Source organism: Bacillus rossius, chromosome 11 (genome assembly GCF_032445375.1).
Source record: "Bacillus rossius redtenbacheri isolate Brsri chromosome 11, Brsri_v3, whole genome shotgun sequence".
Classification (NCBI taxonomy): domain Eukaryota; kingdom Metazoa; phylum Arthropoda; class Insecta; order Phasmatodea; family Bacillidae; genus Bacillus; species Bacillus rossius.
This window is the reverse complement of record NC_086338.1, coordinates 59,713,136-59,739,022: the sequence shown is the minus strand read 5'-3', so window position 1 is coordinate 59,739,022 and position 25,887 is coordinate 59,713,136. Positions and strand designations below refer to the sequence as shown.

Below are 25,887 nucleotides of genomic sequence, written 5' to 3'. Positions count from 1 at the left end.
AAGGACCTCGGGGATTCCCTCCCTCACTCCTCTCCCCCAGCGTTTGACAGCCCTGCTTGTTCTCTGCGTGTGTGCATCTTTGTGGTCAATTCTTGTAAAAAAAATAGCAATGGTTAGAGAACGGAAAAATTCGCGGGTTCTTTGTTCGTGTTACCTCTGTACTATTTTATGTTGGCTCATTGTTTCTGCGCAGGATTCTGGGCCAGCTGCGCAGTTACGACGTCTCAAAAGTCAGTAGCCAATTAACAGGTAACATTTTCCTGAGTATACAGAGTATGAAGGAGTATATCTTAGCGGTAAACGGAAACGTGAAATTTTGAGTCCGTCCGTGGGATCAGTGCTGAGCAGTACTGGTTGAAGTGTAACTCACTGAGGAGGTAGGCGCCGACGTAGAAGATGTAGAGCGACTCGCGGAAGCTCAGCGCCTTGGACACAGGGTCGACCAGGATGGGAAGGTTGCCGCCGATGTTGTTCATGACGAACAGGAACACTCCGATGGTCGTGGAGCGCATCGACAGCGGGATGATCTCCACGAGCACGGCGAACACGATGCCGAACCACATCTCGGCTGCAACACCACGGGGTCCCAGCATCTTTCCATCAGTGCCACTGTTTACACTGTTTAAGGCTGGAACTACCATTCAAACGCTATACCGCCCTGAATTTCTCCTTCTCTCACAAATATTTTCAACACACGTTCTCTTAGGGTTATATCATGGGCGTAAAGATTCACGCAAGTGACGATAATTACAAAGACTTTTGGCCTTTTTTTACACCAACTGCGAAAATAAACAATTAGGACTATAATGTACGTTAATTAGAGGTAGCCAGCTGCTGTGGACTGCAGGTTTGTTATTCCTACTGACAATTACATCTAGTACTGCTGCCTTATGTGTAAAGATGTACATTTGAATTAAATATTTGATTTATTGTGTTAATTTTCAATACAATAAAACTAAACAGACTCCGAAAAAGTAGAATATTACTTGAAAGTGGTCAAAAGTGAATAGGTATAATAATTTTCCAAATGATTTTAAAAATTAAACAGAAAATAAATTACACAAAAATATATATAATGGAGAGAAAACAAGTATGTATTTAACTGCACAAAAATGACAGCGCAAAGTAAAAAAATGTAATGGTTCTCAAGAGAAGTACCAGTGGAATCCAATAATTCTTTTGAAAACATTACTCATTGCAAAGACACTGGTATACTGAATGGGTGTAGTACTTGAAGGAAAATGGCATGCCCAAGGATTTTTCCAACCTCCTTGGCCACGCCCCACTGATGGTATTCCCTTCCCTCATGCTTACCCCTCTCGTTATTCGTACCGCGTTGACAGCACGCCAGACGTTCGGCACGCACTATTGACCATTGGTTTGCCCTTTTCAGAGTTTTCAGATTTGAGGCAAGTTACACGAAGCATTTATAGTAATTCCAGCGTTCGGGAAGACTTACCGAAGAAGTAGGAGATGGCGAGAGTGATCATAGCCCACAGAGGATCAGCATACACGCTGCCGAACGCGCCGGGGGTAGCGATCAGCTGTTGAAACGTCATTATAAGTCAACGTTGGAATCCTCATCAAGAAACCACACAATTATTTATGTACACTGTTAAAAACTCAATAATTTAATTAATATATTTAGAAAAAAATCATTATAAAAATAATTAGGGGGCGGGGTTACAATTGTACTTAAAACCAGTTGTGACAAACTGTTCTATTTGGAAAAAAAATTCAACAAATCATTACATAGAGGAATAGACACAAATAAGTGGGGGGGTTAAAAAAATATTTAGTAACATATATTTGAATACATTACATTACTATTCACACTAACAGACCGACATATTGGCCTGCAGTAGTATCAGTGAGCGACATGGCTTCTCCATAGTGACACACTGTCTCCATTGATATTTAGCAAATTTTTTTCATAACATATCTCCCAAACAATCTCCCATCTGCTTCCACCACTAATTACGGAAATGTCCCTGTGAGATGTAAAACGTAACCCGCCAGAAAAAAGGAAATACTGAACTGAATGAACGATAAACTCTGAGTGAACTAAGATGGCGACAGCGCAGTGCTGCGACCTGGCGGCCGGAATCCACAAGAAAATGACCAGAACACAAGCGGCTCGGTTAGTGCCGGGTCGGGGTGAAGGCGCACACACGCACGGCACGCTGCGTCAAACAACACTGCGCTGACTTATCCACATCGCACATGTCGGATGTCAGCAATGGCGAAAGGGCGGGAAATACGACAGCTGGATGAATAGCGCACGGACTCGTGTGATCCGACGGGCAGTGCGGATGCAGACCTGGCTGAGAGCGAGCACGGCCACCCGTGACTTGATGCCCATCCGGGCGACGAACTTGTCGGAGATGACTCCGCCCACGATGACGCCGATGCTGCCGATGCCGAAGGTGACGATGAACAGCCACCAGCCCAGGTCCTCCGTGGGGAAGTAGTTCTGGTAGTACAGGTCGCAGTTGTAGGCGAAGCACAGCCCACCTGGGGAACAAACTGCCGTCAATTATGAGGCACGCACTCCCCTAGCGAGGACCAAGCCCAGAACTGGGGCCGATATTATTCACAAAGCCGCAATAAATGCAATATTGAACAATTAAAATACTACTATGTTTTCAAATATTTATCTTTAAAGTATCCAAAACGTAACATTGCATCACAAGCTTTGGCAAATTTTAAAATTTTCGTGTTGCCAACCCTCCATATTTTAAGTAATATAATTAAGTAAAGTGTTTCTGAAACTTTTAAACATGCAGGCAATATGGTTATAAAATTTTCTTTTCATTATATGCATCATAGTAGTATATAATATTATTTACTGGCGCTGGTTCCAGTGTGTACTGGTGGTGTCAGTGTCAGCCATTTTGTATTGTGACGTCACTACGGCCATCTTGGACTCAAAATTCCTAATATTTCCCTATTTTGAGGAAAAAAGTTCCCGTTTTCAGGGAAAATGTTCCGATTTTTTTTTAATTTGGAGAGGCCAAAATTCTTCGGAAAGGAGCAATATTCCTCAGAAGCCTCATCAGAGGTCATGACCTTGACCTTGACCTTGACCGTAATCTTGAAATCTTTAATTTTCGACAGAATATTTCCGAAAAAAATCCAAAAAATTAATTAAAAAATTGTTTACTTTAAATGTTTGGTTACCCAATCCATCCTGGATCTTATTTCGATGCACAGAGAGAGTAAACATGTTATTTATGTATAAACAATTCTTAATTACTAATTAAATAAACATTTAATAAAAGATGCTTGCGCCTCACTCGTGAAGAAAAAGGTTTTTACAGACAGTTTTAGTTTACTACATATATACTTCATTTTTAAACAAAATCAGCATTCAGTTCTAAGCACTTTTCGCCGCCTGGGAATCAACAGTTGACAACGACAGTCTTGAGTTAGCTTAGCGACAGACCGTTCGTAGTAGGCCACAAAGCGACCGCGACAACATCTCCAAAGATAGTCCAGCAAATAGCAATCATCAGCAAAAGCAGCCAGTTTCTCGGATCGCTAAAGCGAGCAGGCGAGTCACGCGCCTGGCAGGTCTGGCTACGCGCAGTGCAGACGAGTGAAGCGGGAAGCCCGCACACAGGGGCACCCCAGGCGACTATCATGCAGATGGCATCTCCGTGAGTCACGCGCCTGGCAGGCCTGGCTACGCGCAGTGCAGACGAGTGAAGCGGGAAGCCCGCACACAGGGGCACCCCAGGCGCCGCGACTATCAGGCAGGTGGCATCTCCGCGAGTCACGCGCCTGGCAGGCCTGGCTACGCGCAGTGCAGACGAGTGAAGCGGGAAGCCCGCACACAGGGGCACCCCAGGCGCCGCGACTATCATGCAGATGGCATCTCCGTGAGTCACGCGCCTGGCAGGCCTGGCTACGCGCAGTGCAGACGAGTGAAGAGGGAAGCCCGCGCACAGGGGCACCCCAGGCGCCGCGACTATCATGCAGATAGCATCTCCGCGAGTCACGCGCCTGGCAGGTCTGGCTACGCGCAGTGCAGACGAGTGAAGCGGGAAGCCCGCGCACAGGGGCACCCCAGGCGCCGCGACTATCATGCAGATGGCATCTCCGCGAGTCACGCGCCTGGCAGGCCTGGCTACGCGCAGTGCAGACGAGTGAAGCGGGAAGCCCGCACACAGGGGCACCCCAGGCGCCGCGACTATCATGCAGATGGCATCTCCGTGAGTCACGCGCCTGGCAGGCCTGGCTACGCGCAGTGCAGACGAGTGAAGCGGGAAGCCCGCGCACAGGGGCACCCCAGGCGCCGCGACTATCATGCAGATGGCATCTCCGCGAGTCACGCGCCTGGCAGGCCTGGCTACGCGCAGTGCAGACGAGTGAAGCGGGAAGCCCGCACACAGGGGCACCCCAGGCGCCGCGACTATCATGCAGGTGGCATCTCCGTGAGTCACGCGCCTGGCAGGTCTGGCTACGCGCAGTGCAGACGAGTGAAGCGGGAAGCCCGCACACAGGGGCACCCCAGGCGACTATCATGCAGGTGGCATCTCCGTGAGTCACGCGCCTGGCAGGCCTGGCTACGCGCAGTGCAGACGAGTGAAGCGGGAAGCCCGCGCACAGGGGCACCCCAGGCGACTATCAGGCAGGTGGCATCTCCGCGAGTCACGCGCCTGGCAGGTCTGGCTACGCGCAGTGCAGACGAGTGAAGCGGGAAGCCCGCACACAGGGGCACCCCAGGCGACTATCATGCAGGTGGCATCTCCGCGGGTTGTAAGAGGTTATCACGCACCTGTGTGCCGGATGGAGGCGGCGAGGCAGAGCGCCACGACGCGCGGCTGCAGCAGCACGCGCCAGTCGGCCGGGGCGCGGGTCTGGCTCGGGGTCTGGTCGCCGCCCGCGCGCGCGCTCTCCTCGCCGATGGCCTTGCGCTCTGGCTCCCGCACCGTGAAGGCCAGCAGCAACATGACGATGAAGCCCGCGATGCCGGCGCCGTAGTAGCACACGCGCCAGCCCTGCGCCCAACACAGCCACTACTACACTGCAGGCGTAACTCGTGGATTCTCACATGGATACAGTGGCGTAGCCAGGATTTGTGTATGGGGGGGGGGGTGTTAAGAAGCATGGGCCCCCCCCCCCATATTAAAGCGGGGGGTCCGGGGGTGCTCCCCCGGGAAAATTTGGATTTTAAGGTGTAATTAATGCTATTTTAGCAGTTTTCGGTTCTTAAATTTAAATATTGTAATGATAAAAAAATATTAATTTTAATATGAAATTTGTTTGAGTGATGAATAAGAAATTAATTAAAGATTAGCTGCTAAGGGGGGGGTGGGGTTTAACCCCTAAAACCTCCCCTGGCTACGCCCCTGCATGAATACGGTCATATTTGTTCATTACCAGTCTTAGTAATTATTGGTTTTATCAAAGAAAACTTTAGAGTTCTAGAAAATCTTTACTACAGTAAAATTACGTATCTTAATGGACTTAAAATGAAGGACTGTGTATAAATGGCTGTACTTTGGTTTTTACAGGCCTGTGCCATACCTATAAATATATACCTCTCGCAAAATGTGATAATATTTTAAAAATCATGATTAGAAGATAGTGAAAGTTACATAAATGACTAGCATTTCTCAGAAAAGATTTGATCATAATTATGTGGAAATATTCTATTTTGTAATGGTCTTTAACTATTATATTAATTATATATGTCCGCTATAAATTGATTTTTAGACTACAATGTTCTTGACACACTATTCTGAGAAGGTAATAAACAAAAAAGTAATTACCCAATTACGTATAACCCACCAGAGGATGTGATCTTGGTACTGACTAATGAGACCACTGAAAGGCTAAGGCAAGTAGAGTGTTGCCTGGAGATAACTGCGACTCCTAATAGTCGTCCTGCCACATTCACGCTATTATTTAGTACCAGGCTAGATTGCAATATTTAATACATATACACGTGATAATTGAACAAGTAAAAAAAATTTTTTCAATAAATCTATTGAAAATTTACATTTATCCATTGGCCTATAGCAGCCACAAGACAACATAGATCCCAAACATCGTGGTACATCGTATACACAGAAGCTGTGAAGGTTCTCCAATTATTGGAGAGGGGAATACCAACCAGGTGGAAGACCCAACCAATGCACAGCGTGGAATGGCCAATCAGTGCCATTTATCTCCTGAGAGATTTATTTTATGACCTAGAATGCGCTTCTCCATTGATCAACTTGGTTGTGAGAACTTGTGGTTTTAGTGAACTGTACGAGATTGGCTTGATTTATTACAGTAGACTGTTAAAGATCGTAGAGGGATGCGTCTAAATAACTGCAGATCATTCAATAACTCAACATGAAATTATACAATTTTGATCTAAATTGCGACCAAATAAATCTATGAAATTTCCAGATCTTTAAACACATGTAGAGACCAGAAAATTTTTGGTTATAATTTAAACGCCATTTGACGCTTGACTGAAATTTTCATTGGTTCATTGGTAGGACAATGTTCGCGAAAAGATTTCCAGACCAGCTGTGTGTTAAAGCTGTAGCTTTGTCTGTGTTACATGGTTGGCCGGGTTTATTTCAGGTGCATGTATGCTGTCAGCACACCAATCACAGCCATCCAGTGTGAAAGCAAACGCGCCAAACACGGCAATGGTTTCTTGCAGACGGCTGCCAATTACAAGGAAACAATCGCTAGCATGAGCAGAACTTATTTCAGTCTAATGAGACATCAAATTATTTCTCAAAAAATACGTGCCTCTATTCATTTACAGTTTTCCATCCCGAAGGACGATAAACTAACATGAAAATACCTAAATTCATATTATACAACCATATTCAATCCAAAAAGAAGGGGAAATCTACCAGCCACTAATGACTGGTTTATATATACGTAAGTGCGCGCAGCCTTGTTTATTTACTTATGTTTTTAAAACGGTGACCGAAAACTTACCAGCCCCCAGAGGTCGAGCTTGGGGATGTAACGGCCAATAGGGAAGTCGATTCCGTATCCACCGTAGATTCCCCAGTTGAAGATGGACAGGACGAGTCCTCGCTTGTTTTCAGGGAAGATGTCTGAGAGAAGACCCGTAGCCATCGGATTACAACCAGCTTCCCTGGAGAGAAAAATAAATTTGAAACTGCTATCATTGGGCGGTGTAATTAATACAGATGTGCTGATGAAAACTACAGAAGCTTGCACATCAGGATAAATGGATAGAGTAGGAAAGATTCGTGGATTCATTCTGCGATAGTTAGAATTCAAATACATATACTTTTTAGATTATTTTGTTGGCTTACTGTTCATCTGGACGAATCTTAACCAATTATAAACGCTCAACCAAAGAATTATCGAATCATAAACAAACCAGCTGAGACGACTTACAAGTCAGCAGCCAATGAACTTGCGTTATTTGCCCAAGTGTACAGGGAAATGTGTAGTCTATCCTGAAGACCATCGAAACCGCCATTATTTCCGGTTTATATAAATGGATAAATGATACAAATCTTTCAAATAAAATTAAAACACATTTGAATCAAAAATGGTAAAAAATAATAAAATATTTTTTTAATATCTAGAGAAATTTACACTCACCCAACGGCCAATAGCAACCTCAGGATAACAAGCTGCCAGTAGCTTTGTACAGCTCCGGATAGCAAGATGGCGATGCTGAATATGAAAGTACATATCGCAAGGCTGCGTACCCTACAAAAAATAAAACATATCATTTCAGTTTCACTGTGTCTTATGAATAATTAAAGACCTGATAAATTCGTGTTGTTATTTGGTGAAAGTCTAGAGTGCAATAAATTTTCATACAATGATTGACCCTTATCATGAGAGCAAATGTTATTTTCAATGCTTGAAGAATATCTAAAAAAAACTTTCCGAATCATGGGCGAAAGTGAAATCTGACAGCAGTTACTCGGTCCATTGTAGTTCTTTCAAATGCGTTTTGCATGATTTAGACAGCTTGTAACTGGCTTACGGTCTTTCAGGGTATGTCAAAAGAATTGCGAGTCAGTCAATAAAGTAAACTAGATGTACATATATGTGATCACAATCTATGATTAAAGTCCCTCCTGGCACCAAAATTACTCTCATGTTTAAAGCTATAACCTGTACCTACTTCGAATTTCGCTGGTTTTGCTATTGGACTATGTTAACTTGACGCTAGAAGTAATTACGTACCAAAAAAAAAAAACACCCGTAGCACCAGAACCACTGAATCACGTTCAACAATTTGATGAAATTTTAATCTAACACAACTATCTGCACCAAACAAATTAGCGTAATATGTATAATGCTGTTAAATATAATAAATAAACGAAAGCGGTTTTTCTATTGTAACAGATATCTTATTTTTCAGGTTCAATTACGAACTAATATATTTCACAGAAAACTAATAGCAAAATTCAAACTTTTCCTGTCTGGTGATAAAAAAATATAATTTTGCCAACAATTGACAAATAATGGTTTTGCAGAAAAGTACTAAGAGTTCATTAATTTGTAACTCTTCAACAAATAAATAAATAAAAATTGTTGGTCCATGGCCATCTGAAAAGAGTTCAGAAAATGACAAATATCTCAGTTCCCGTACAGCATAACATTCCATACAGCATAAAATGATAAAGATATGTTCGGTAAAACTATAGCTCTGCCTTAAATACTGAATAATTTGAATCGTTTCTGAAAAGTTACAGAAATAGTTCAGAAATGGCATAACAATAGCTTACTGTAACTTTTCCACATGCCCGAAACAGTTCAGAAATGATGTATCTCTGTGAAGCAACATAGGAGGCTCGCACGCACCTGTTGTAGCGATCGGCGAGTACGCCCAGCACGACTCCCATGACGGTGTACACGGCGATGAAGCTGGGGCCCGCCAGGATCTGGTAGTCGATGCCCAGGCCGTTGTACGTCCACTCGCAGTAGCTGCTGCCGTTCAGCGTCAGGTTGGCGCAGCTGCGGACACGACACGCCGCACTCATGCACGGTCCTTCCCAAGGTTGCGGATATCCTGCTCATTTTTATTGACCTGATAACGTCTTAAGAATCGATGAACGCCGGCTGCACGCACGAAAAATTGTCACGTTCCGCCTGAGCCAAGCGTGCAAGAACCGGCCAACCACCGTGCGAGAAAATCTTCTATAATATCAAACAGGTTAAGGCGGGCTTTTTTACTAATTGTTCTTGATTATATTCAAACAAATTATTTAAATTAAATTTGCGAAAACTGTAAATAATATCTGAAAATAAAAAAGTATGCAATTATTCATCAATGTTTTCTTATGACGTTATCACGTATGATTATCGTCCGTAAACATTTCCGTTTAACATTTGGTAAGTAACAAAAAATCTTTAACTAATAATACATACCGTAACTAAATATTATTATTATAAAACAAATTATTTAAATATTTTATGTATTTATTTACTATATCTGACAAAATTCAACCATTGATTGTTTTAACATGTACCCGACAATAAACCTTTCACTAGAATATTTAAATATCAGCTTGATTTAATGCAAATACAGCAATACACTACAGTTAAGAAAATCATAACAGTTATTACAATAGCTATATCATTACTTTGAAATGGCCTTATATTAAAGTGGTAAGGTATTATTTCTCCCTGAGTGAATCGAGTGGAAAAGGTTTCGGCTCTCCGACAGGTTATTCTACGACTCACTTGCCACGTGGATGGAAGAGTGCTTGCAAACTGATGAAATAAATTTGATACGTGAAATTAGTTATTATTTTCGAGTTGTAGCGAAGAATGAAATCGAAGCTTACAAGCTTATCTGTTAGATATTGTGGATCATTTTTAGTATATTACTGTTTTCAGACGAATTGTGAAATTATTTGGCCTAAAGATTTCTAATTTTAATTTTTTATGTTTACGTGTACAGAGGTTTACTCACTTCGAACATGAACTCGCATTGATCATCACTGAATGCTATAAAAAATAATAATAATTTTAAAATGATTGCTAAAAAAAATATTTTTTTAAATAAAATTATAGCCTATCATGAAGTAGCAAGAAGTATTACCTTTTAACCTAAAATGTTTTAATTTTGTAATCCTTTGGTTATTCTTATTTATACGCTGAAAATAACGTAAAAAATGTAAGTTCCGCAGCTAATTATGCAAAAATATACTCTCCATGCTAATCTAATATTGTGAAAGGTAAGCCATTTGACGTAAATATAACATAATGACAAAAAGGGACGCACCCCCTTAAGAAACTCGCTTAAAAATGAAGTTGTGTAAGTTATCTGCATGCCTGCGACAAAAGAACACGCTCTAATTCTCTATGCAATGTGCGCAGGGATATAAATGGCCTCCTGGAATCACTGTCGAGGGCTGAGAAAGACTCGGAGAGAAGGGAAGGAGAACTTACGTTTCAGGGCTGGTGGCGTTGTCGCACCTGACGGGGATCTCGGCCGCAGTCAGCTCGGTGTTGTTGAGCTGACAGCTGATGTCTCCGTAGTGGATGTCTGTGGCCGTGGCCTTGCTCGTCACGCCTGCGACAGTCAAGTCGATCCTCTCGTCAGAAGCTATTTCAAACATCATTCGTACTTACGCAGGACCATGTCTACAGACAGGAAAATTTCGCGAATTCATTTCGCGATAGGCTTAAGTTAAAAACGTTATTCTTAGTGCTGATTATGCTATTGGCTCACAACTCATCTGGAGGTCTCTGGCCCAATGAAAAAATTCCAAGCGAAGCTGTATCGAATCACGGGATGCTACGTTGGGACGTCTCGAAGGTTTAGCGGCCAATGAGTAGGTGACATTTTCCCGAGTAAATCGTACGAACTGTCGGGGTCTCTACACGGAATCACTGACCCCAAAAGATTTTCTAGTCCTTAGCCCTGCATTTTATGCGAAAAAATTTCAAGACAAGATGTGTGTTAAAATACTGTAACATTGCGTTACATGATTGGCTGAGATTCTTTCAAGCACATGTTCTGTCGGCATATGGATCACAGCCATTCATTGCGGAAGCAAACACATCCTCAATGACTCAGTCAAACAAGGGAATGGCTTCTCTTGAAGACGGTCTTTAATCACAAGGAAGAAACCGTTGGTGGGAGTTTACTTAATTTTTCTTATAAGGGTTCAATTTTTATTTATTTGTTTCGAAAAATGTTGAATCATACGCGAAGACTGAAAACAGTGTTCATTCCGCGAAAGGCTGAACTTCAACCATTGTTTATTTTGTCTACATCTTTGATTGGTCCACTGTTCACATGGGGACCCAAACAGACCTGACACTAATGAAGTGTCGAATCACAACCAATTAAGCAGCAAATTAGTATGTGTAAACAATTTGACCGTTTAGTTTGTATGGTAGCAAGTAATAACTATTTAAAAGATAAATCCATGTCAAGCCAATTTATTTTTGTAAATATTTTGTGTAAAGCATATTTGTCTTTTCAAATATATATATATATAATTTTTATACCCCATTATGTCATCTTCAGATTTTGGCTTTGCTGTTGATTTATTTTATTTGGGTGGTACTACCGTAGGGAGTTTGGTAAATTATTATGCTGATTTCTTTATTTGATGATAATTAATATATATATATATATATATATATATATTGTAATCCCGTCTAGGTACCACAGATCTTCGCCCTTCTTGGTATTTGGTTTAGGACCAACAGCGGTGGTAACAAGCTGGTTAGAATTTACACCGTGTTACGAAATTGCACTGCTTATTTCTTTATTGACTATGAACGATGATATGAGCTCATTCTTCAATCGGCTGAGTCCAGTCAGAAAAAGATTACCGCGCTTCTCAGCCGCTGTAATTCGCCTGTAAGTATAGCAGCTCCTTATTGTACCACAACAGTGAGAATGAGCTACCGTGTTTTGAATTATATGTTGCCCGGAAACATCTTAGCCAAAATGCACCTGTCTCTCTACGACATACGTTGCTTTGGTTAATTTATGTGTGCCATTTATTTCATGCCGTTTAAGTTAGTTTTTCATCAATAAATAATTTATAATTTTTATGCGTCGTAGGGGCAATTGTTTAATTATACTGTTTTGCGCGATAGCAGAATCTGTGTGCTGGTTATAACAAATGAAATTTTCCTTCGTAATGATATCTAAATTTAAAAAAAAAGTTATTTTATTGGGTCGGGAAAAAGTTCTAAGTCTTGTTGTGATCAAGTAGAAAACATTTGCCAAATATATTTCTCAACACGTGAACAGCTAGCTATCTGTCAGATGCTGGGGTGTTACTAAGGTCACCTACTTAAGCGACCTTTGATCTGCAAGCCAGCGGTGAATTCTGTCTATGAGTGGATATTGGTTACTTGAACTAGGCGTACTTACCAATCAGGAAATGGCCGACCTCGGCTACCATGTAGCTGAGCGACACCACGGCCAACACGTAGGGCTTGTACAGGAACCTGGCTTTCTCCATGAGGGCCCTCATCTTCAGCTTGAACAACAACACAATATAATAGTTAGACGATTTCTGCCGTAAATATCTGGAAATAATAAAAATCCTCTAACAGAACACTCACATATATTATGCCAATCTACATCGTGAGATTGTTGGGAAATGTCCGTAAGTCCAGTTTGAAATCTTGTGTTTTGTACTAAGCAAGGAGAAGAGAATATTCTCTGTTTTCAGACGTCAGGAAGTGAGAAGCAAATATATACTATCAATATTTAAAGTTTCAGACACAAACCAATAGGGGCAAGTACATCTTTGACTCATTTTATATGGCATTGTTGTTTATCAACTATTTCCTGTAGCATCACGTTATGATCTTATTACTATAAAATAATCCCTGTTATTACAAATTATGTGTTAGAGCTGTATTTTAATTTATTTATTCAAATATTTGCATAACTTTACAACTTAGGTTTTTACGTTGATTTTCTTAAGCTTTTATTGTTAGGGTGTTAGATCATGATATAAATAATGTTACAGATTATAACCGCCGGAAAGAAGCATTCAGTTTATTATTTCATGCAACAAATATTAATTACAATAATTACAGTGGTCCGGGAAATTTGACTTGAAGAACAAGTGTCCTAAATTAGAACCTTTGTCCTGCCTAGTCGTTGAAAATGTCAGGAATTTGTACCGAAACTGTATCTAAACGTCCCTCACCCAATAACAAATAGTTTTTAATGATTAAACTAGATCAGGCATTCTTAACTTGCAAAACTATTGTAAAGGAAATTCTCATACCTCTTAGATTTCCGTAGAAAGCTCCGTCTAAACGACGAACTACAAACACATTTTTTATGGCAAAATCAGCAATTTGATAATTTATTTAACACGGTATGTTTTACTTTGAACGAACAGAAAAAAACTCAGTAAAAATTGAATTATTTTTAGTTTGATAAGATATTATTTATTCAGTAGCGTTATCACCGTAGTTATTAATTATTATACATAATAAGTACGCTGGTGTATTTTTGTCTAGGGCCTGTGACACAGATATTCTGATTAAACTACTATAGATACTGGGAAGTTATGTGGATATTGAGACACTTAAGTAATGTAGATATAAAGACACGGAGGTTGTGTGGATATGAAGACCAGAAAGTAAAGTTGGTTTTATGGTAATAGTAATTTATTCACTTTGCTACTTTAGCTTTTTTATTTAATCTTTCTAACTGAGATTTGTTTTTAATTTTCTTTACATACATAATTTTATATACCTAATTCTATCTATGGATTTCGGGTGGTTGTATTTTAGCATAGCGTATTACTGGTCATATGAATGATATATTTCCATTGGCAACAGAAACACAGCTACGAAAATGTTTGAAGTTTAGAGTAGCTATATATAAATTCACGGAATTTTCTGATCTTTAAAGAGGATGTATGAAATATAGTTTTGTGGGCTTTCTGGGAATTCCAATATCCCATACCCACAGCCACCTTGCTTTCCACAAACATTTTTAATCTTCTTAGTTTCCGAAAGACATTCGAAGAAACGAGCAGTGTAAACCAAATGCTTTGCGTAATTACATTACGTAGCCAATATCCAAAGAAACTTCCTGACTCCATATCACATCTACTGGCTCCAACACATTGATGGGTACCTAGCCAATGTCAATGAAGGTCACACTACTGTGGAGAAGAAAAGAAGAAGCAACTTTTCTAGGTCCCCAACTTAATTTTTCTGCGTTCGATGAAGGTCAACAACATTTGTCCCTCCTTGACATCTGTAATGCCACGTTACGTAACACTTGATACGCGAGCACATGTTTTGAAACGTGGGGTGTCGTGGTCTTGCTACATTGCAGAAGGCTATTTTAAATATCAAGGTGGAGAGATAGGACTCGAAGGACACAACATTGCTTTAAAATATTTTTAGGTCGTAATAATTTTATTTAATTCAATTCAATTTGAACTGTTGATTGACAAAGATTCCACCTTAACGAAATTTGCTTCTAGAAATTAAATAAAGTCAAGTTTACAGAACAAATTGTAGTGGGAAGAGCAAGCCAGTGGAGGTCGTATCTTGACACGCAAACCTGCTTGCAGTTGCATTGAACAGTTGCTGGTAGCCTTGAGAGGCAAAAATGCGTTGTTTGGGTAAAGGCTGCGCGCGTCCCTGGGCGTGGGAACAATAAAAAAAAAGACGCCGTGTTTTGCCGTGTCGACGCCTCCCACCGACGGCCGTCATAATTAAGGCCGGGCTATCATCCTAATTAACGGCCGACAGCACGCATCTCGGAAGGCCACTGGAACATCGACCACGCTTCGATGCTCTCTGATGCCCGCCGAGTGCGCGCTGTTTCGCGCGGGCGACGCATGGAATCAGTGGAGCGCTGAGGTCGACTGTCCGGTGGCAGCTCTCGTGGGCTCTCTATCCTTGACGCATTATATCTACTGCTTACTAGTTTATCATTGAAGTTTAGTTTTTATAGGTTATAAAATGCAGTACAGGTTAAAAAAAATCCATATAGAATCGCTGTTCAAATTTTTTTTTCTTCTCGTTTTGAACTTATATCTCCTTTATCAGCTGTTTTGTTTTAAATTCTATGAAAATATTTGGTAGAGTTTTGTTTTAAGTCAATGATAATTTTTGTGTTCTGTGGTTTATTTTCTCATTAATACTTGATTGTAAAGTGTAAATTTACTAATTTATAATTGACAAAGACCGTAACATAATTATATGTTCCGTTGGCTGATAATAAAAAGAAATTAAAGAATCTAGGCCTATTAAAATATAAATACATCGTTAGTCAGAACAAGGGTGTAAGCAAGGAGAGGGGGTTATAGAGGACATATTTCATCCCCCTCCCCCCGCCAAAATCCTAAAAAAATTATCATTCTCACCAAAAAAGAATGAATTTGATTGCAAATAGAGGGGAAAGTTATTTTATCTTCAACCCCTCCCCCCTTTTTTCCCCAATTCCTTCCAGAATGGAAATATATTGTTTGACTTCCGATTTTATCTTTAATTAACTTCAATAGAGTAAAAATCAAGAACCCAAATACAAAAAAAGTTGGAGTATTATGACATGTGGTAGACCAAGATTCGACTTAATTTTTTTGAAACATTCAGATACATTTTTTTAAAAATCTAATATGACAGGGTTTCTGATAAAGTTATTTAGTTGGTCCTATAATCAAAAAGTATTTAATTTTTAACTCAGTTTTTTCGCCACCCACAGTTTCCCAATATAATAATTAATTTCGCATTATACACATGCAAAAAGTTTGTAGCTATTCAAAAAAGTTAGCTTTGTTTAAAACTTACAAATGTTACAGTGTTTGTTTTATCGATACGCGACCACAACTCCCGTTTAGCAAAGATAAAAATACGATGAAACTATTAGCAGTGTTTCCCTTGGCAATAACGGTATTTCATGCAGTTTTTTTTTATCTAGTTGCGATCGTATCCTAGTAAACCTGTTCGTAACAGGAGTACCTGTTTATGGTTACCGCCCGGTGTAAATTCCCTTAGTCATTATATAATGGTTTCTGCGGCTGTTTTGTAGTTAACTAAAAACGAAACATTCTCAGTAGTTTCCCCTCGAAACTGTTCGTACATCTCTACCTAAATTTCAACCAGTTAAGTACTGCAGATGTAATTTCATCACAAAAAAGAAATTGAAAACACAATATACGATGTATAGTCTACAGTTGGAGCTCAACGTTTTTGTATGCAATTAATAAATAAGTGTTGAAGATTTATTAAGTATGTTTAACCGAACAAACCTCTACAACCCCAGCGAAACTTGTCGCTATCGTCAATTTTTTTTATGTTTGAGGTAACATCACGTCATAAAACTGTACAGAAAATAAAGGAGTTGTCTCCCATTATTTCACTGCAATTACTTTACTACAGCAACAAGTTTTGCTGTAGTTTTGCGGTAGTTGTAAAGTTTTGTGTAGTTAAATATAAATCAGACGCTTTGGATAGTATTATAAGACACAAAAATAAGTGTTCACGTCACAGAGAGGAGTGTCCAAATAATTGTGAGTGGCCACTGGTCGATATCAAATTCACGTCCTTTGGTTGGCTGTGCGTGATTGGGTGACCACTTATTCTCCTTACTTATAACTGGCTCAGAGTTGTCAAGAGCGTGTCAAGAGCACTCTAGTCCAATAATTAACATAAACCAGCAGTATTTTTGCTTCAATTCTACTTTCACACCCAATGAATCCGCTCTATCCATAACTAATTCCACCTGTTCACTTTTCTTCCAACGTGGAATTGAAACAAAACAGATCACGAGAGTATGAAGGACGAGTCGATCAATAGCAAGGCGGAGGAAAAGTGGACGCGGAACTGAGCCTAACTGTCCTTGCGGCATTATGTCCGGACTTGTCTGGAGGCTACAGGAGGGGGGAATTGTGAAAGCGGGACCTTCGTGACTGCTTCGTACCAATCATGGCCAACCGTAAAACCGCTCACAACGGCCGAGTCACTAGCGAAAATGATAACTTGGGGAAATTTAGTCGGTTAAGGTAAGGCCAGTCCCACCTGAACTCTCACTGCAAGCAAAACCCTGGTTACCAAAGATTCAACACTCACTGTAAAACATGTTTGATCAGATGCTGCCTATACTGCATATTCATACCAAAACAGAAAAGCAATAATATAACTGACACTACAGATATAGTGTTTATATATGTCTTAAAACATTTTAGGTGTGTATGATTTGTTTTCATTACACACACACACACAAGTATATTTTATTGAACAGAGAATGCTAAACTAAAGTCTGTGATAGCAATACACTAAATTCAAGAAATATTTGTCACTATATTGTATACAAACATTATTGAAGAAAAACAATCTCATTTAAACATATACTTTAAGGGAAAATGTTAAGGTATTTGGAAAACTAAAGTAGGTATTTGCCTGAAACTAAGATGGATATCAAAACAACTTGCAATTTTTATCGCAAAAGGTACAGAAAAGTGCAGTAAGTGCACCATGGAAAACTAACTTTATGAGTATCCATAACTGTCTCTCTATTATTTTTAACAGGTGCATCACACAAGTGAAAATCTATAGAAAACTTTATCATTGCAACAAAACAAGAAAAACACTTTGAAAAACTATTGGCCATTACAGAAAAAGAAATATAAACTACTATACTTAGCTCTACAAACCTCCATCATGACGGTATCTCTGACTCAATGCTGTTATGTTGTGACTGCATCATAATTCTACATCCCGGGTTTGACCTTTCCGGGACTCAAACCACGGACGCCTTGAAGGAGACGAGTGATATGATCACTCATTCACCGCCCTTTAGGAAGTGAGATTATAGAAGCAATTTTGAATGTGTCAGCCATATGGATATTCATAAAATAAATGAATTTCCATTGATTTATGAAGAGGAAATCAGTCAAACATTTTAATTGTAAACATTTGCCTGAATTATTTTCAAGTAATTTATGAAGGATGAATCTTACCTATAACAGGATTAATTTAATATTTCTATAAGATCCCCTTTTTATTCAAGATTTTAACAAACTCTCAATATTACTACGAGAAAAGGTTTACAAATAATACTTCGACAAACCTCGGCTGCATGTTCATCACCACAAAATAAGTTTAAAACATCTATACGACTCATTGTCTGAAGTGGTTCCCAAGTCTGGCATGTGTTTTTGAAGTTGGGGCTGAACACCAATTTTACTGTAAATAAGAGAGAAAGTATTTTAGATGGAACACTGGGAGTTTGATTGAGTGAAGTTCTACAAACAACGCGAGTTTTTTTCGCTGTTGCTAAATTACTTCATTAAACCCGAGGGGTTGTAGCATTACACAAAAAAAATGTAGAAAAGGAAGATATTATATGAAAATAAAGGTGTTACTTTGTGAAGCACTTTAGACCATAAGTCGTATAAAGGTTTAGAAACCTATTCCGTCGTGGTGAGCATGCAGCCGAAGTTTATGGGTCGAATTTAGACACATTCTATAATATGTAGACTCATCCTATATTATGTGGATAGATCCTATATATTATAGATAAATTTTGCTACAGAAGTTTCGCAGACTTTCGCGTTCATTGTCTGAAGCTGCTTGTCCTGTGCGTTTTAGCGGCGTCGAAGGGTGAAAATTTCACCGACGTTTCAACCGACCTTGCAGTCACCATCTCCAGAGTAGTGGTTACCTGCTGCTACTGCTAGGTTTCTGCTACCCAGAATATGGCGACTGCAAGTTTGGCCGAAACGTTGAAAATTTTTCCTTCGACGTGGCTAGAACTCACAAGACAAGCAACTTCACAGAACGTTATGCTTAAGCAGAAGGACACCAGAAGAAATTGTCAGGAATGAAAAAGTGATGGTATGAAAATGTAAGAACCCATCACAACGGGTGAACAGTTTACAAAACCATGAGATAGGGCAGTTTAAACTGCGTGAGTGTAACCATGCCCTTGACTGAAAATATTCTGAAAATACTTAAACACTCAAAAAACTCAATTATCCGTGGAAATATTACATAATAATATTATGTTATGGTTTAGTTAATGTTTCTCTCTTACCTCCTTTTATTTACAGTTTTCTCCAGCTACACAGTAAGCCAGACGATGTTATAGCACGTCGAATAATATTTTTAATTCTGTCTTTCCGCGCCATACCTCAACATGGTATTGTACTTATTTATTTAAATATGACTTTTTATGATAAGATATTGCTTTGCCTTGAGCAAAGTTTATTTTTGACAAGCGCGTTAGTTCTCCCCTCCTCCTCTCCACTATTTGTTAGTCAATGTTTACGCGTGTAACGTCACAAAGCCACGATAAAGCTGTTTCGCAAAGAACGCCAAACCTCGTTAGGAAGAGGTAATGTGACCTTGAATAGAGACAGCTGTGTACGTGGCTGTGACGAGACGTATTACCTTGACCTGCCGAGACGCGAGGTCTTGGTGCTTCTGGCGCCTCCGCGTGGAGAAAAAAAGAATATGGCTATTCAGCATCACATCAATGGGCGATCAGAACTGAAAGTTTTCTTGATAGAGCGTGGTGTACTTACAAATGACAGAGAGAGAAAGAAAGAGAGAGAGTGTGTGTGTGTTTGTCCGTATGGGCGGGTCTTTTTTGACCTCAAAGTGATTTCATCAAAATATCTTTATTTGTTTTATAAATTTTGTACTTTTTTATTTGAGATTTTGACAGAATTTTTCTCATTATCACGATAATCTCCATTACAACGGCTATTGCATTGGTGTTGATGCTTTATTTATCTCCTGGCTACGGCTATTGCATTGATAATGCTTTATTCACTTTCACCTGTGTTGTACTTTTTAGTTTCATCGCTGGGTGTGTGTCTGTGGGTTACCGTATTGCCATTGAGTTATTCAGATTATATCTTTGGTTTCATCTTTGGGTTTGTCTCCACATCACTATGTTGTCTAAGGTTTTTTGTTGGCGTATACTGTTCTTGTTATAACTATCTCACCGTTGTTAGCACAATGTGTTTATTTGTGATGTATTTGTTTTATAAATTCTTTACACGGAATTTCTTGTTCCATCTAGGCACGTAAAATTTGACTTCAACTGATTTTAGCTTGTGCTTCGTGTGATTTGTTTTTATATCTGTTGTCCTTTCTTGAAGTTTTTCTGTCAACCAGTGCAAATCAGCAGTGACGCATGCCCATGAAAGTAATTTAAATCAAATTAAAATAAGTTTCGAATAATGAAATTAAGTAACCGATTATCTAAATAAGATCCAATGATGCAAAATAGCATGAGCAGATTTTGAGTTAAATTATTTAGTTCAGGCGGCAGAAAAAGTTTTAACGTTTAATTTAGTTCAGGTTGCTAATTTGTCAACATGAAAATATTTTACATTTACTAATTCAAAAATCACAGACGTAGTTTTATTTTAGTTAAATTTAGTGTAGGTGAGATAAAGTGATAACATGAATATGCTGTACATATAATAAATAATTCAAAAACAAGTCACAAACTTGTATTATATTTATATTTATTATTTTCAGATAGTGTTTAAAGGGAAATTGTTGATAAAGTTAAGAGAAGATTCGGCGTAATAAAACACAATAAGAAGAAATTAAAAATATTTACTATGAAGACTCGTTATGAAATCTATTACTGAGGAAAGTTTATAATCTATCATTTTCGGTTAGAGTATTCTACAACCAGCTGGGCTCGCGCCTTGTAACTCTTATGTATAAGTCATGTAAACTAAACAACGTTCAAGAAGAGTATCAACGAATACGAACACAAATTGATGACTCTGCCAATATAGAAAAAGAGGACATAGAACAAACTGAAAAATTAATTCACCCTAAGAGTCATAAAATGGCATCTTAATGAGTCGAGCATTAAGATAAAATCAAAGAATAGGTTTTCTTTTTTGCATCCAAGACGATTTCCATAATATCACGTCTTGCAAAGGTTCGTAACGAAGCCGATCGTCTTTATAGTCATTGTTAGACCTTCAGTTTAACGAGTGGTGGTGGAAATTTATCTCTGCTAACGAACCTTTGTTTAGGACCAATTTCCCCGAGAACTGAACCTGCAGTTCCGTGTCGAGTTGCGATGCGAGACTCACGCCCCTCGAGTTCCCCGGGGCGAGTCCAGGCTGGGGTGTCAGGAGCGCGTTGAAGGTCACACATGTATGTAGTTCATTAGTGTAGTTGACCTGGATCATACGTAAAATAGTATTTTATAAACTGCGAAGAAAAATTATATAAAGCATCAATGACAAACAAACTATCGTCCCCTGTTGATGTTCCTGCAAATTTTCTCGTAAAATTATTTTGTTTATGAAGTACAGAATCACCGGAATTTAGATAAAGAAAAAGATAATTTTATCAAATATCTCTTGAAAACCAGTGGCATTACTAAATATTGCTACGTTCTTGGAGGTCTCTGAGCCGCCATGAGGTATAACGCTTTATCTTCTCGGTTACTTCATTTTGTAATCTCATTATGATCTTTTCATTTGGGCTCAGGTCGCGTTGACCTGAAGGTCATCAGAGGCGACGGCTCAGCTGCATGGAGCCGGGCATCAGCTGTGGCCTTCTGAAGGAAGAGTATCCCAGAATGACCCCGGAGGGAATCTGAGAAGCTTTGTGCCAGGGACAGGTCTTAGCGGCCAGGACCCTCCCTTCCAGAATTAAAATAAAAAACCGAAAAAATTAAAGCATTCTGGCTACATAAGGTCAGAGATATTGTTTTGAAAGGATTAATTGTTGAAATTCTTAGAGGGCTACAATAATTTATTTCCTCCCTGTTGTATCCCAATTTGCCTCATAAAGATAAGCGTCAGGAACTGTTTTTCCATGTAGTCTACGTCATATAATGCCAGTTTGCACGCGTGTTTTTTGCAAGCATGTCTTTCATACAAACTTGACATGTGGATTTCATGTATGTAATAACATTGTGTATGTATGATGTGTTTTAACGGAATCATCAAAAAAATTTCTTAAAAACAATCAAATAAAAATAAAATAAAAAATTTCCGTGTATTTTTCTTAAACCAAATGTGTAAACGGTGATGGTCTAAAAATCTACCGATACACGAAATAAAGTGACCATTAAATTTCTTTAAAAATTTCGATTCTAAACATAACTTGCACATACACAATGTATCGGGGGGAACTCCTGGCTACGGCCCTGCTTCAGTGAGCGGAAGTAGCGCCGGTCCTCTGGCCTCAGCTCTGCACCTCCAGCTCGCCGCAGACACAGACACAGCGCCTGCCAGGGGTTCGAGGGCGCAGCGCAAAGTGCCTTCGCACAGTGGTTCACGTGTCCGCTGCATACAGAGGAGTAGGGAGGGGGGGAAGAGCATAGACGACCGACCGCTCAGACCTGTTTCTCTCATCTTGACCTTGGTCCACTTGCATTCAGGTTCCTCTCGAGCCGACGACTTCTCCGGCGCGAGTGAGCAAACCGCACACTGACCTCTACTCTCCTCCGTCTTTTCCTCCGCTTCCCTCCTTGCGGCCACGTTTCTTAGGGAAAAAAAAATTGGTTGTCAGTAAAGTCGGTTTACGGACGATATTTTAACGTGACAACGTCATAACAATACATTGATGAAATGATTGCATACTTTTATTAATAAAATTGAATCATTTTTATTGAATTATCACTATTTTGTATGGATACAAAGAAGGAGTGAAATTAAATCTACAATGTAATTGATAAATTTACTTTTATTTGCACTCATTAATTCAAATATGTTTATTACTTTAACGAAGAGATTATTTTAACTATAACTTTTATACATGTTTGCTATTTAACTTCTTCCAATCTGTGTTATTCTGTTAAGGATAGGACGATGATAGGAAAAGTAGGAAACGAATGGGAGTGTTTCAAGTTTAATGTGCCTCCAAAAAGTCAAATCGATGGTTCCAATCGAGTGGAAGAGAGGTAGATGCGGCGCAAGCGTACAATGAGCGTAACGGGACACAGCGTAACGGGACAATGTGCGAAACGGGATACTTTTCCGTGCGTGCAGCCGGCGTTCATCGATTTATTAGACGTTGTCACGTCAAAACCACATAGTTATTTTCCGATCTACGAGTTGCTTACGGCAGCACGTGCTCGTAGTGAGACGGGTGGAAGCGCGGGGGGGGGGGGGGGGGGGGGGGGTAAGAGCGACGCTCGCGGGTGCTTCTCGCGCAGTGTCGCCACTGTGTTTACTCCCAGAGACCCTGGAGTGCGCCACTGGAGCCCGGGGAGTCGCCTGGCCGAGTGCTTGCGCGCCGCTTGCACAACCTCGGGACTTGCTTCCCGACTGCAGTGTTGCCGACGGCAGAGAAAATCCCTGACTGAAAACGTATTCTAGTTCAAAAATAATAATAATTTTGCATAATTGTCTTACGAATGCAGTTAAATATGACGTACTAATTACAGTTGTCTAATTACTTATCTTAGCGATAATTTACTGAAAATATTATCTCCATTGTCATCACTAACGTAATCAAATTATTAAGCTAAATAGATACGCCATTTTAAAAAGCAAAAAAAAATTATAAGTTTTACAAGAAAATTCTTTGAAACAGAAGTTTCAAAATATTATATTGCAATGCTACAAGAAATTTTTGTACACCCAATAACACTTGGGTAGGACACACAAAATGTATGATATAATTTCAGGTTCATTTTAATTTGGGAGAATACAATACATGCTTGTTCAGATACATTGAAAATTATTGTACGCTTTAGTTTGTTGTACTTATTTATTTACGAGAAGATATTTTTGTGATTAGTTTCCAATATTTTTTTTTTTCAAAATAACTAATCTGGTAACTTATCATAATTATGAATCATTAAAATTAATGAAAATACTATTTCACTGCTTTGCTGGAACACTACCACTTCATAAACCAGTGTTGTTAGCTTTCTCATAACGTAATTCACAGAAATAAAAATGTTTACAAACTATATGTTTTATTAAGACTGGATAATGAAGAATATCATGTTCCTCACCAGCAAATAAGAGGTAGTTTATCGGACTCGGCTGCTGTCTCTCTAGACAGACAGACGTAGACAGACGCATTTGGCAACGCTGTATATCGAATGTTTGTTCGGGCCACACCCGGTTACGCTCCACTGAGTCTTCGGCGCCTTCGACTTCTTGCGCTAACGCAACTCGGGGCGACGGCTGGGTTTGCCAGTCTCAGTCTCGAGCCTTCATTGCGCAGCCAAGCAAGGAGATCGAGTGTGGACTCTTAACTGAAAACTGGACTCACAATGATCCGTCGCGTCCGTTCGTTTCCCATTCGTACGTCAACCACGTGACTTCAAGACAAACAGAAGGCTCGGAAAATGCCATCCGTTCGTTCGTCAAAAGCTTCCCAAGTTTTTACCTTCGATGAAATTGTCCTTCAAAATGTTTGCAAGGTATTGCCAGCAAACTTCTCTATCATCAAAGGTTCAGAAGTTTGCATATTTGTTTAGCTGTGTCTCCAACTCTGAGCCAGTGATACTAGGTTTCCCCTCTCCATCAAGCCTTGGAGTACGCAACAAGACTTGGCCAGGCTCCACCTCTTGGAGAGCAGGAGTTGCCACTGCGCTGATTGGCCGAGGACATGCCTACAGCCCGTGGTTGGCTAGCCATACCTGCCCCCATGCCTCGCGGGAGCCTATGGGCTCGAGCCTGTAACAAGTGGTTCCGTTGACTACTTGTCCGAAAAGAACTGATCTTTAGGAGTCGTAAATTTGTTTACAGCCGATAAACTGTGCAGACGACTTCCTCCATTATTTTTAACGTCCAAATTTTCACCTGCGTTCATAACTGGGGAGAATCCAAAATACTTCATTTTCCGAATCTTACAACAACTGCCGCATCTTCACCCAAGTTACAGTAGCCGCGGTGCATCTGAAAGCTCTCAAAAAATTGCAAGGTTTTACCTTTTTACTTGCAGATATTTAATTTTTTTTAAAGTTTTAAGTTTCATAGCCGTTATGCAGAAAGTACAGCCCTGGACTATTACTTGATGTCCTTATACGTCCTTGTTCAGAAATGAATTTAACTTGCGCCAGACTTTCAGATATCCCGACCAAAAAGGAGCTAAATGACGAACCTTTATTCTTCCTTATTGTAAGTGCTGCAAGGCAAAACGCGCTGTCGGACCGAGGATAGAGCATGGGTCAGCCCCACGCTGACGTCATGAGGGCGTTACGCCCTCCGGCGACGTGGCGAGCGGCGCGTGGTTCAAGGTCGTACGATCAGAGGAATGTCCCCCCCTTCCCTACACTCAAACCCGGACACGCGCCCGCAGCTTAAGATTCGGACTGGAAATCATTTTCTCGATTGCGTATTCCATGGGTGAAAATCCGCTTCCTTTGTGTGGAATGGCATGCTCGATTATCGTACGTCAGTATAGTTTTCACGGGAATACCAAAGAAAACATTTATGTACAGTACAATTATACCTAAACCAGTTGTTATACACTGCTAAATGGGAAGAAAAATATCGGCCTCAACAATCAAGGTCACCAGACGCCCTTAATCCACCAATAAAACATCCGGTTGCGGGCGCCTCGATCGGTGCCGGGTCACGGAATGAGCCTAAACGAATAATGCCGGATTAAGGAGCGCCGACTGTGTCCGCAGGTCGGAGCGCGCTTCTCTCAGTACAGGTGAGGACAAACAACACGATCTCGAGTGGAAAAATAAACGTAAGTTATTCCGGCTTCACTCGCACTGAACGACTACATCTTTCTTTCCCCCATCCTGGACAAAAACTTTTCATTGCATTCATAAATTGCTTTGCAAAAATTCACCACGTTGAATGTTTATGGCAAAAGAAATACGTAATAATAGTGACCACAAAATATTTTTTTAGGGACTGTAAAATTTTGCCTTCAAAAACAAACAAATTGCATGACTTTTAGAAGAATTAATTGGTGTACTAACATAAATAAAAAATTCTACTTTTGTGGGATTTCCAC

The 25,887-nt window shown here is 40.0% G+C and overlaps 1 protein-coding gene across 1 annotated transcript in view; it reads right to left on the bottom strand.

The window, feature by feature from the left end:
- Nucleotides 1–25,887, bottom strand: part of LOC134537107 (MFS-type efflux pump MSMEG_3705) — a 51,113-nt gene that overhangs the window by 8,622 nt on the left and 16,604 nt on the right. The window contains exons 2-10 of the mRNA XM_063377396.1: nt 12,356–12,464; nt 10,408–10,531; nt 8,815–8,967; nt 7,597–7,707; nt 6,955–7,117; nt 4,781–5,003; nt 2,321–2,514; nt 1,460–1,544; nt 371–568 (exon numbers count right to left, since the gene is read on the bottom strand). Of these exons, the coding sequence (XP_063233466.1) occupies nt 371–568; nt 1,460–1,544; nt 2,321–2,514; nt 4,781–5,003; nt 6,955–7,117; nt 7,597–7,707; nt 8,815–8,967; nt 10,408–10,531; nt 12,356–12,458 (1,354 nt within the window). The 5' untranslated portion in view covers nt 12,459–12,464. The remainder of the gene's footprint in view (nt 1–370; nt 569–1,459; nt 1,545–2,320; nt 2,515–4,780; nt 5,004–6,954; nt 7,118–7,596; nt 7,708–8,814; nt 8,968–10,407; nt 10,532–12,355; nt 12,465–25,887) is intronic.